Below are 13,215 nucleotides of genomic sequence, written 5' to 3' on the forward strand. Positions count from 1 at the left end.
ATGATTACAATTTTTTTAAAAAAAAAAATCAATGATGATATACTCATTAATTAGTATAACTTCAATATCGTTATGTAAATATATCTATTGTATAATCTGTTCATCTACACTTGTATCATTGTATGTAATGTTGTGGTTCTCATTATAGTTCTCTATAATCTACACATTTTAGTTACTCCTAACTCCCTAATCTATGGTTTTTGAATTTATGTTATGGTTCCCATTATATTATTTTATAACATCCTTTATGAACATATTTTTCATGACACAAGGATATTAGTAATGAAAAATGCAGTAAAGTCAATTGATATTGAAACACAAACAGTGGGATGGAGTTGTACAGTTCATATCATTAAGAAAAAACGAACCAAAAAATGATATTGGAACGCCTGAGAAAAAGTATATGCTCATCGTACTTGAGGATGAAACAGTAAGTCAATAGTAAATTTTTTCTCCCATTATTATTATTATTATTATTATTATTTTATTTGTATCATTATTAGTATTATTATTATTATGAATATGCTCTCATTCACCACCAACATCATTGTAAATTCTATATCTAAATGCAAGGAACTTGGGTTCAATCAATAGTGTTTGATAATGACATTGGAATGAATGATATCACTTTACAAACCAACAAATGGTACATCATCTCAAATGTCATTGTCAAACATGTCTGAACGAACTATAAAGTACTTGATCACAAATACAATTACACATGGATTTTAAATGGTCGGACTGGTGTCTAAACAAATAGGGGTGAGCAAAAAAACTGGACCGACCGAAAAACCGACGACCGAAAACCGAACCACCCGAATATTTCGGTTTTCGGTTCGATTTCGATTATTAAGATAAAAAAAAAGTTCGGTTATTTCGGTTTTTCGGTCGGTTATCGGTTTTTCAAGAAAAAACCGAAAACCGACCGAAAAATCGAAGGTTAATCTTTTATATATATATATATTACAAACGTGAGAATAGGTTGATATTCAACAGCAAAGTTTTTCCATACAAATTTTTTTCCCTACTATAGACTAGAATACTACATACTCATCATCATATCTATACAAAAGCCTTTGTTTTTATTATTTTCAAAGTGATGTTTGAAGTGATTATTCATAATTGCCTGTATACATTTGTAAAATCAACAAATATCCACTGGTGGTAGAACTCACAAGCAATATGCTCCGAGCATGCAAAATTAATTTGGAGCTTCGAAAAAACACTGTCACAAAAAATGTCACTCCATATCCGGTTATATTTAACCGACCGAAAACCGTCGGTTTCGGTTATTTCGGTTATGAAGGTTGGTCGGTCGGTTTTCGATTGGTTATGAAGGTTCGGTTAAATTTTCAGTTATTTCGATTATTAACCGAAAACAGACCGAAACCGACCAATGCTCACCCCTACAAACAAATGACAATGATGACACGCCATTTGCTCCCATGTAAGTGGTTTATTTGTTTCTACTTATTTTAGTTGCAATTTAGCTATTTACAATTTCGTTATGTTTTATTAAATTATATAAGTATCGAGACTATTTCTTTGATTTTTATTAATTTAGCATTTTTTTCTCTCTCGTTACAATTTCGTTATGTTTTATATGACTACTTTAACCAATTAAGGAACACTAATTTAAAAATACGCATTGGGCATTGGTTTAATCGCGCAACGTGCAGTGCGTGTAATAACTAGTTATATATATATATATATATATATATATATATATATATATATATGGTGATTTGCATATAGAGTAGTCCAGGTCTTAGATCAGATCAGTCAGGTCTTAGAGTAGTCCAGGTCTACGATAAATCTTTTATTTATTTGCCAAAAAAAAAAAAAAAAAAAAAAAAACAACAACAACAATATTCTAAAGTCAAAAGAAACCTTAGTTGTTTTCTAAATTAGGATGACGGTTTAGTATCAGCCGATTGAGGCTTCAATAATGCATTTAAACGACAAAGGATCTACATTGGCCTGTTCTAATAAAAATGAATCTATCACCAAATTAAATACGAATTGAACTACTCGTGCAACACGTTGTGTTCTCCTTTTCTTGTATGAACATGACCTATATATATGCTATATTACAGAGCATATAATTTCAATTCGATCATAGGTATCAATTTGATCTATACTCTCATAACTTAATAATAATGCCATATATAATGATTTCAAATAATTTCCTTCGGATTAAGATGCATATATTGGTTATGAATTTGATTTTTGATCACTAAAAATATATAATGTGTAGGTGTTGAATTTTAATTTATTAATGTTTATGATTTATTGCTTTATAAATTTTGGTTAGTCATCATGACTAATTGTTATCAATATTCATTGCTTGGGAAAAAAAAAAGCCTTATAACTCCTAATAATGAAATTTATTGGTCAAAGTACCTGTGAGGTCCCTGTACTGTAGTGTTTTGTTCAATTTAGTCCCGGTACATTAACACCATTTATTTTTTTCGTTAAGTCTGTCCACGTGGCGTTGGAATTGCCATGTCATCAAAATTTTGTGATGTGGCATAAAATTATAAAATTCAGCCTAAAATGAAGTAAGGTTTCAAACCTAAGACCTCTTGTCCAAACACAGAACACTCTACCACTACACCACACATTCCACGTATTTTATATTTGTTTAATATATATAGTAATACTTTTTTTTAAAGTACTAAAGTTTCATAAAGGAAAATGGATTCACAGAATCAGATCACAGAAGGTAAGGATATGATTAACATCCTCTTTTTTGTTTCTCTGGTACGAAATTACACAGAAACTCAACCCTAAAAATTATGGATTCTAGAAGAAGAAGAAAGAATGATGAAAACAAATACTATTCTTTTTCAAAGTTTCAGTTCCAGAAATATTATAAGCTCTAACTTTAGTTGGATACATATAAGTATTCTAAATTAAGCATATCAAAAGCTACAAATAAAATAAAAATAAATTTTCAAATTTATGTTCAATGATATTAGATTTTATGATTTTCATATTTATAATAAGATTCTCATATTTATATCATATTATGAATTTTCAATACAAATTTAAAAAATTAAAATTATAAACTTCGATGATGAGAACAATCATGAAGTGATGTAAAAATGTAATTTGAAGTTAAAGAGTTTAAGTTATGGCATACCTTGTATTGTTTCTTCAATTGCATCATTCTTTCTTCTTCTTCTAGAATCCATAATTTTTATGGTTGAGTTTCTGTGTAATTTCGTACCAGAGAAACAAAAAAGAGGATGCTAAGTCTTACCGCCTTTTGTGATCTGATTCTGTGAATCCATTTTCCTTTTTGAAACTTTAGTAATTTAAAAGAAAAGTATCATTATATATATATTAAACAAATATAAAATAGGTGGAATGTGTGGTGTAGTAGTAGAGTGTCCTTTGTTTAGACAAGAGGTTTTTGGTTCAAAACCTTGCTTCATTTTGGGCCGAATTTTATAGTTTTATGCCACATCACAAATTTGTGACATGTCAATTTCAACGCCATGTGGACAGACTTAACGGAAAATTGATGTACAGGGACTAAATTGAACAAAACACTACAGTACAGGGACCTCACAGGTACTTTAACCAAATTTATTTGCTTGTAGGAGTGGACAATTCTAGTTGCTCTAATTGCATCTCATCCAAATAATCATTTTTGAGAATAATCAGAGAGCAGTGGACCGCTCAGTCACTCTGTTAAGAACAAATGCTTATCACTATACCAAAAGATATCATCATCAAGCGCTTATTACTATGCCAAAAACTGTAGTGAAGACACAACTTTTTTTTTAACAGAGAAGACACAACTTGTTTTTTTAACAGAGAAGACACAACTTTATTTTCCTATACGTACTTTTGTAACAGTACAATAATCTTCAACTTTATCTGTTTATACTTATGTACCAACGTCACGTTTTGATGACAAAGTTCTGGATAGGCACTCCAAATCTCCACCCAATAGGCTCAAACTGCTCCAATAATAAAACTGTATCTCATTTAAATAATCATTTGGAGAACAATACAATTAAAACATATTATGGACAGTAATCTCTCCAATTGTGGATGCATATTTGACATTAGCAGATTATGGTCTCCACCAAATAAAATTAGCAGATTATGGTGCACATAGAAATTTGAGATACCATTTGCTATATGTATTTAATTAATTATATATTCATATATGTGGATCATGGCCAAGAACTTGAATATATAGTTGAATTGACTGAAAATATATACAATGAATAGAGTCATCCAATTCAAGTTATGATCAGTAAACAATGCCTGCAGCAGTCAATTCTTTAATTTGGTGATGACAATCATATATATATATATATATATATATATATATATATATATATATATATATAAGTTAATTTATTAATAACTTTCAAAATTATACCATATTATTTAATTTCAAATTTGAAATGTCTTATACAAATGTATAGTTTAGTTAAGTTTATAATGAATTGAATGACATTTTTGGAATTATTTTATAGTAAACATTTTAAAGTAGATGATTAATTTAATGTGTAGAATTGAAAGTTAGGAATCAAATACGGAGTATGAAATTGTTATTTTGTATTGCATTTTGAAGTGGTTTGATACTTTTTTACCAATTAAATTTATGTTAAAGTATAGTTTTAAAAAAAAACATGCAACCTCACCTAATTGATTCCTTAGAGTGACCACTTTATTGGATACTTAGATTCCTTATTATTAAATATTAAGTATGCTGTTAGCCAATTCGTCATGATATTTAGGATGTGTTTGGTTTGCACATGGGAATTGAAATCGGATGGGATGGAATCAAATACTTGATAATGGTAATGAGTTTAATTTGGTGAAAAAATTTTGCATTTTTGGTAGTATATTGTGGAATTGGAATGATTACCAATATTGATGTTTGGTTGTGTATGACCCTATAATGAGAATAAAGGTTTTAAAAATACAAAAAATAAAAAATAAAAAAATAAGGTGATTAATCCTAATATAATAACATTCAAAGGATCAAAATGAACAAAAAAAATAATCAAAACAAAAATCTAAAATTACTAATTCGGACTTAAAAATTAATTAGATTACCAATGGGATTGAATGATATCCTTTTTTTAATTAAGGAATGAGATTTTTAATTAAAGGGATAATAAAATCTAATAGTTGTGTTTTAAAAAGTTGTCAACCAAACATTAACTATGATTTGATCCACATTTTTAATGTGTAAATCCATGAACCAAACACACTCTTAATCTGTAGAATGATTTGAGCATCTATATTTTTTTTGGATAGTGAGAGAAATTCACATTCACTATTAAATGTTGTGTATTGGGTAAACCCTACCGACCTTGTAATAGTTGACTGGCTAATTAAAATTAAGAAAGCTAATTAAGAAAGCTAATATGGCGCTCCGACGGAAGTCGAACTTGGAACTTTAGAGTAACTATGTTTTATATACATATACAGAGGATGTTGTGCACATTGTTGTTCTAATATACACTTCATTCATAACTATATAGAATCGTTTATTGTGTTTAATAGATTAATATACTCATTCTCTCTTGCATTGTTTACAAAATAAGAGCTACAACTCGACTTTTCGAGCATAAGCATAGTATATATATAAATTTCCAAGGAAGAAAATAAAAGAAGATTTTGTAATTTGTTGGATGCATATATGTTTAAAAAAAAATAATAATAAAAATTCTACCTAGCATTCATGGTTAAGAGATAAATTTGTATACAAGGAGAGTTGCTCCAAGCTGTAGAGTGTAACCTCAATATCTCCCTCGCTCTCTTCTTCAAATGCACTTCGCACACCGCTTGAAGAAGCATGCAAAGCTTTGACACCGCCCCTACCCTCAACATTTCCTGCACCACCTCTCTCGTCGCCGACCATTTCGCGATCATCGCCAGAATCTGCACCGCACTCTCGTCCGTCGCCGCCGACACCCTCAGCGTCCGCTTCGAGATCACGGCGATCGCCGCCGCGTGTTTCAGCAGCTCTTGTCTCCCGTCTGCAATGGAGCATAGGCTGGCCAACAGCTGGAATGTTAGCTCCGTTACCCTCTTTTCTGGGTTGCTTAGTTCCAGCTCTAAGAGCTCTGAAATGGCGTTGGCTTCGATTATCTTCACCTTGTTTCTCCCCCACGGGGAAGCTTCGATGAGGACTTGGAGGGAGGCTTTTGTGGCTTGTTGAGAGATCTTCTTGGTTCTCAAGAGGCTTATGAGTTGTCGGAAGTTTTCTGGGGTTAATTTCTCAAGAAGAATCGAACTCGTGACTTCTGCCGATGATGATACCTTTCTCATGGCCATTATTGCATAGGTTTTTGCCCGATTCCCAATGTTTTCACTCTCCAAAACCCAGAAAATTGCTTGGATTAGATCATGGTGGTTTTCCTCCACCACCTCCTTGTTTACACTCGTGGGACTCCACAACCACACATTACACAAAACCCTAAACCCCTCTTCAACCCCTTCAACTCTCCCATCCTTAAAACACCTCAAAATCAAGAAAACCATAGCTTTAACCACCCCGGCTTCTCCCATGCACTTCCTGTTCTTATCATCATCCTCCTTCGCCAGCGAATCCAGTTTCCCCAGCGCCGCCATGAACGTGGGCGGCGGCTTCTTGGTCTCGCGGATGAGCTTCAGCACCTGAGACTTGAGCAGCGGAGACTTGGGGGTCGGAATCCGGTCGATCCCCCTCTCGGTGTTGGCAATGCACCAGGCTTGAATGAGCCGGCGGAGAATGTGGTTGGGAGTCAATTCCGCGTCCCTCGGCAACGCCTGTTTCGTCACTGGACACGTAGCTTCCTCCGCCCTGGACAGCCACTGCTGGATGCTCTCCCGGTCGTACGTTATTCCGGTCACCGCCGTCACCGGATCCGCCATGATCTGAAGCGATATCGGACACAAGAAATACTTGGGCACCTCAATCTCACCCTCCATTTTTCTTTCTTTAATTTGGTCTTCCTTAATAATCTAGCTAGCCAACATATATATATATATATATATATACACACACACACAATATGATGGTATGAAGAGGAAGGTGGTAAGAGAAAGCGGCTATATCATTATGAGAAACGATGACTTGGAAAATTTCTAGAGATCTGAATAAACTTTTTTTTTGTTTACTGGTCAGAGGTTTGAAAAGTTTGACTTGGCGGTCTACCTACAGGATAGGAATGGAAGAGTATGGATTCTTCATTCTTCATTAAAACCACATAAAACACATTTGTATTGACTTTCTGAAATTCCTACGTGGTAGACCATTCTGTGTCAGGTCCAATAATATAATTATTTGCTTTACAGCTTGTTCCCGCCTGAAAATGTGTAACGTACCTCCACACTATCAAGCTCCGTTCTTATCTATATACTAGTTATCACAATTAAACCAATATCCAACATTTTTAAATTAGTGTTCCTTAATTGGTTTAAGTAGTCATATAATAATGAAAGAAAAAGAATGCTAAATTAATAAAAATGACGGTCAAATTATATAATCAAATGGATGGTTCAGATAAATTATTTAATCAAATAGATGGTTAATATAATTCAGATTAATATTATTAATGGCACGTTTGGTTCGTGGAATAGGCATGGAATGAAATAGCATTCCCAGTAATAGGCCTATTCCGCTGTTTGGTAAAACCTCCTATTCCCAGGAACAATATTCCTAGGAATGACCTATTCCCCTTGCAAGGGGAATAGAGATTCCAAGGGCCCCCTAGGTATTAGGCTATTCATGAATTCTCAAGAATATCCTAATGTTTTTATTTCCAATTTTACCCCATGGCGTTTTGGGGAAAGATCTTTCTTTTTTCAAAACGCTCCTATATTATTAAAAAAAAACTTGTAACTAAGAGCTATTAAAGCTTCTTAAATGAAGGAGCTTTTGGCTCTTTATGACTTCTTCATCCTATTGTTAATTTCAAAAGAGAAGCAATGCTTCTCTTATATAGAATGAGCTCCTTTTTCTGAGTTACCGATGTGGGATCAAAAACTCTCATTTATGTTTTAAAAAAATTATTTTATATATAATTTTGTTTTTGTATTATTATTATTATTGTTATTATTATTATTATTATTATTATTATTATTATGTTTTTCTTATTATTGTTATTAATATTATTATAAGTTTTATTTTATTATTACATAATACTAATAATATTAGAATATTATTATTATTATTATTATTATTATTATTATTATTATTATTATTACATATTTTATAAGGGTATTTATGTCTTTTAAAACATATTTCATTTCTATTCCTTAAGCCAACCAAACACTGTAATATACTTCCTAAAGTCTATTCCTTCCGCGAACCAAACAATAGAATACAATTTATATTCTATTCCTTGCCTATTCCATTCCTTATGGAATAACATTCCTATTACCTCAAAATTCATTACGTGAATCAAACGTGATGTAATAGAGATTACCTAATTTAACCTTACTTTTATGATTATACGTTAAGTTTTCCGTTAAATATTCTCTTCTCCGTTAATATTCAGTTAACTTTTAACATACCCATTAATTTCTATAAGAAAGGTCTTAGGTTCGAACCTCATCTCAATCAAATTTGACATAATTAAGTTTTTCACTCTTTTTTACTCTTATTAAATTAAATAAGTTAGTAGGTACAACAAAAAATGATAAATATGCATGTGTTTCTTTAATTTAGAATTATGTGTCTACAATACCTTTATTTGAAAAAATTATTTCTACTATACTAATAAGAGCCAAAGAGACTTAGGCCTAAAATGGGTAGAAAAAATGGCGGTCAAATTATTTAATCAAATGGATGGTTCAGATGAATTATTTAATCAAATAGATGGTTAAAATAATTCAGATTAATATTATTAATAGAGATTACCTAATTTAACCTTACTTTTATGATTATCCGTTAAGTTTTCCGTTAAATATTCTCTTCTCCGTTAATATTCCGTTAACTTTTAACTTACCCATTAATTTCTATAAGAAAGGTCTTAGATTCGAACCTCATCTCAATCAAATTTGACATAATTTAGTTTCTCACTCTATTTTACACTTATTAAATTAAATAAATGAGTAGGTACAAAAAAAAATGATACATATGCATGTATTTCTTTAATTTAGAATTATGTGTCTACAATACCTTTATTTGAAAAAATTATTCATTATCAAAAAATTAAATTAAATAAAAGAAATAATTTCATTAGTTATATTGTTTTTATTTTCTCTCCTACAAAGATTCTTTACATTCAAATTTATCAATTGATATTCATTACATTGTCCATTATCTTGTTTTTACAATATCTTGTAATTAAATATCAAAGTTATAGTACAAAATAATGTTATATATTTATTTACCAAGTATTTTATTAATACTGTGAAAAAAAATTTAAAATAAATTTGAAACTAATTATATTAACTACTTGGGGATTGGTTGACAAAGAGAGTACTCAAATAATAACCTAACAAATTGAAGTGGAATCACTCTATTTTACTCTTATTGAATTAAATAAATTAATAGTTACACCAAAAAATGATACATATGTATTTCTTTAATACCATGAAAAAAAAAAAAGAATAGTTTAAAACCAATCATATTAATTACTTGGGGGATTTGTTGACAATGAAAGTACTCAAATAACCCATTACCCAGCAAATTGAAGCGAGAAACTACCTTTTAATATCTTTGGAATACATAATATTTTAAATTTTCAAATTTTTATTAATTAATTTAATCTTTTTTCTTAAACTAGGGATTTCTTTATCCACAATAACTCATTCAACAATAATGGTTGAACCAAATGAACCCCAAGCAGAACACCTAAAGGAAAGTTCATAGCTCCTATATTATAATCTCATTGCATATTGACGTTGTCATCTATGCTACCAACAATATCCAAATTGCAAATAACACACTACCAACAAAAAGGAAGAGGACAAATAGTAAAGATGAAAACAATGACAATGTTACTCAAAAGAGAATTAAGAACCACTTAGAAAAATTCAAATTAAAAGTAGTATTTAATTAGACTATCATTTTTAGACCAAATATTTAGACTATCGATTTTACAAGGTTGCAAACATTTATTTTAGTAATAATTATAATGAATTTTCTATATTATCTTGGATTCATATACTTTGAGTTAGATATTTAAATAAAAAAAATTCGACATTCAATTACCCATGTATAAACTTCTCCTATATAATCTTGCATTGATATACTTTCAAATATTTATTTAAATATAAACATTGGGCATTAACCCATTCGCGCAATGCGCGTATAAAACTAGTATTTCAATAAAACATAACGAAATTGTAAATAGCTAAATTGCAACTAAAATAAGTAGAAACAAATAAACCACTTAAATGGGAGCAAATGGCGTGTCATCATTGTCACTTGTTTGGACACCGGTCCGACCATTTAAAATTCATGTGTAATTGTATTTGTGACCAAGTACTTTATAGTTCGTTCGGACAGGTTTGACAATGACATTTGAGATGATGTACCATTTGTTGGTTTGTAAAATGATATCATACATGCGTTCCAATGTCATTATCAAACACTATTGATTGAATACGAGTTCCTTGCATTTAGATATATCATGTACAATGATGTTGGTGGTGAATGAGATCATCTTCATAATAATAATAATACTAATAATGATAAAAATAAAATAATAAAAATAATAATAATAATAATAATAAAGGAAGAAAAATTTTACTATTTACTTACTGTTTCATCATCAAGTACGATGAGCATATACTTTTTCTCAGGCGTTTCAATAGCGTTTTTTTGTTCCTTTTTCTTAATGGCATGAACTGTACAACTCCAGCCCACAGTTTGTGTGTCAATATCAATTAACTTTACTGCATTTGTCATTACTAATATCCTTGTGTCATGAAAAATATGTTCATAAAGGATGTTATGAAATAATATAATGGGAACCACAACATAAATTCAAAAACCATAGATTAGGGAGTTAGGAGTAACTAAAATGTGTAGATTATAGAGGAATATAATGAGAACCACAACATTACATACACGGACTTTACAAGTATAGATGAACAGATTAAATACTAATAATGATAAAAATAAAATAATAATAATAAATAATAATAAAGGAAGAAAATTTTTACTATTTACTTACTGTTTCATCATCAAGTACGATGAGCATATACTTTTTCTCAGGCGTTTCAATAGCGTTTTTTTGTTCCTTTTTCTTAATGGCATGAACTGTACAACTCCAGCCCACAGTTTGTGTGTCAATATCAATTAACTTTATTGCATTTGTCATTACTAATATCCTTGTGTCATGAAAAATATGTTCATAACGGATGTTATGAAATAATATAATGGGAACCACAACATAAATTCAAAAACCATAAATTAGGGAGTTAGGAGTAACTAAAATGTGTAGATTATAGAGGAATATAATGAGAACCACAACATTACATACAAGGATTTTACAAGTATAGATGAACAGATTATACAATAGATATATTTACATAACGATAGATATTGAAGTTATACTAATTAATGAGTATACCATCATTGATTTTTTTAAAAAAAAAAATTGTAATATAATCATTATGAATACAAATACAAATACAAATAATAGAATTAGCATGATAATATTTTGACAATCATACCTATAGAATGTCAAGTAGATGGTGTGTTGCAGAATATGTTAGGTTTAGTTTTGGNTAGAATGTCAAGTAGATGGTGTGTTGCAGAATATGTTAGGTTTAGTTTTGGAAGAATACCAGTGAGAAGGGGGGTTTATATACTGTTGTTTTGGGTAGAATAATGGTTTAGTTATGAATCTATACAAAATTGTATTATAGAATCTTATTAAGACTTCAATATTATAATTTTAAGTTAGGAATCTATACATGATTGTATTATAGAACTAGTTTTTCACGCGCATTGCGCGAATGAGTTAATGCCCAATCTTATATATCAATTATTTTTGTTGTCAAGATCGATATTGATTTTGTCTTTAATCCAAACAGGTTGATTGTAGAAAATTAATGAATTATAACTTTATATTAGTTCTAATATATTTAAAGAATGCACAATAAATATTTTACATACAAGATTAATGAATGCTGCAGTAGTAGTTATTTTCCATTTTTTTTTCTGAATTTGAAAGATTGATTCCAACAATGTTGTAGTCTCAACATATTTTCAATGCATCGAGTGTGTCACAATATTCTATTTCCCTACATTGACATTTTTAATAATGTGTTTTAAATCAATTTATTGTGTTATTCAAATGTTTTCTTTGTAAAATAATCATCCCTAAGTAGTTAATATGATTGGTTTGAAATTGTTTTTTAATTATTTTCCATGTTATTAACATAATAATTGGTAAATAAATATATAACATTATTTTTTTATTATAACTTTGATATTTAATTACAAGATAGTGTAAAAAAAGAAAACAATGAACAATGCAGTGAATATAATTAATTAATAAATTTGAAGGTAGGGAATCTTTGCATTGTAGAAAATATAGACAATATAACTAATGAAATTACATCTCTTTTTAATTTTTTTGATAATGAATATTTGTTTTTGAATAACGGCATTGTAAACATTGAATTATAAATTAAATAAATGCATATGTATTATTTTTTTTGTTGTAACTACTATTTTTTTTTTGAAAAAAACTATTAATTTATTATTTAATTTAATAAGAGTAATAGAGTGTGGTACTTATTTTTGAATAATATACTCTAACATATTCGTAGTATATGTTTAATAATTATGCCAATTTTAATTGGGATGAAGTTCAAACCTACAACCTTACTTATAGAAATTAATGGGTAAGTTAAAAGTTAACGGAAAATTTAACGGAAAAGAAAATATTTAATGGAAAATTTAACGGATAATCAGATAACTAAGGATAAATTAGGAAATCTCAAGTGAAAATATAAATCTAAACAATCTGAGCCATCCATTTGATTAAATAATTTGACCCCCATTTTTTCTACCCATTTTAGGCCTAACCCTCTTTGGCTCTTATTAGTATAGTAGATATATACAGGAATTTTACCCTTATGTCCACACACATAACTCAATCGAGATTCAAATGGTAAATTGAGGGTGAGTCCTTAGTGTACTATGATTTATCTTTTCATAATCTTATTTGGTTGGGATGTAGGGATTTAGGGCGAAGAGCTTTACTTCTGTGGGTGGGGGGGGGGGGGGGG

At 29.8% G+C, this 13,215-nt stretch overlaps 1 protein-coding gene across 1 annotated transcript; it reads right to left on the reverse strand.

Moving 5' to 3' along the window:
- Positions 1-5,486: 5,486 nt before the first annotated feature.
- On the reverse strand, positions 5,487-6,948 carry LOC116004993 (E3 ubiquitin-protein ligase PUB24-like). Its single transcript, XM_031245204.1, has one exon. The coding sequence runs from the start codon at positions 6,946-6,948 to the stop codon at positions 5,704-5,706; it is 1,245 nt and encodes a 414-aa protein (XP_031101064.1). The 3' UTR covers positions 5,487-5,703.
- Between the last annotated feature and the right edge of the window lie 6,267 nt (positions 6,949-13,215).

Source organism: Ipomoea triloba, chromosome 14, assembly GCF_003576645.1.
Source record: "Ipomoea triloba cultivar NCNSP0323 chromosome 14, ASM357664v1".
Taxonomy (NCBI): domain Eukaryota; kingdom Viridiplantae; phylum Streptophyta; class Magnoliopsida; order Solanales; family Convolvulaceae; genus Ipomoea; species Ipomoea triloba.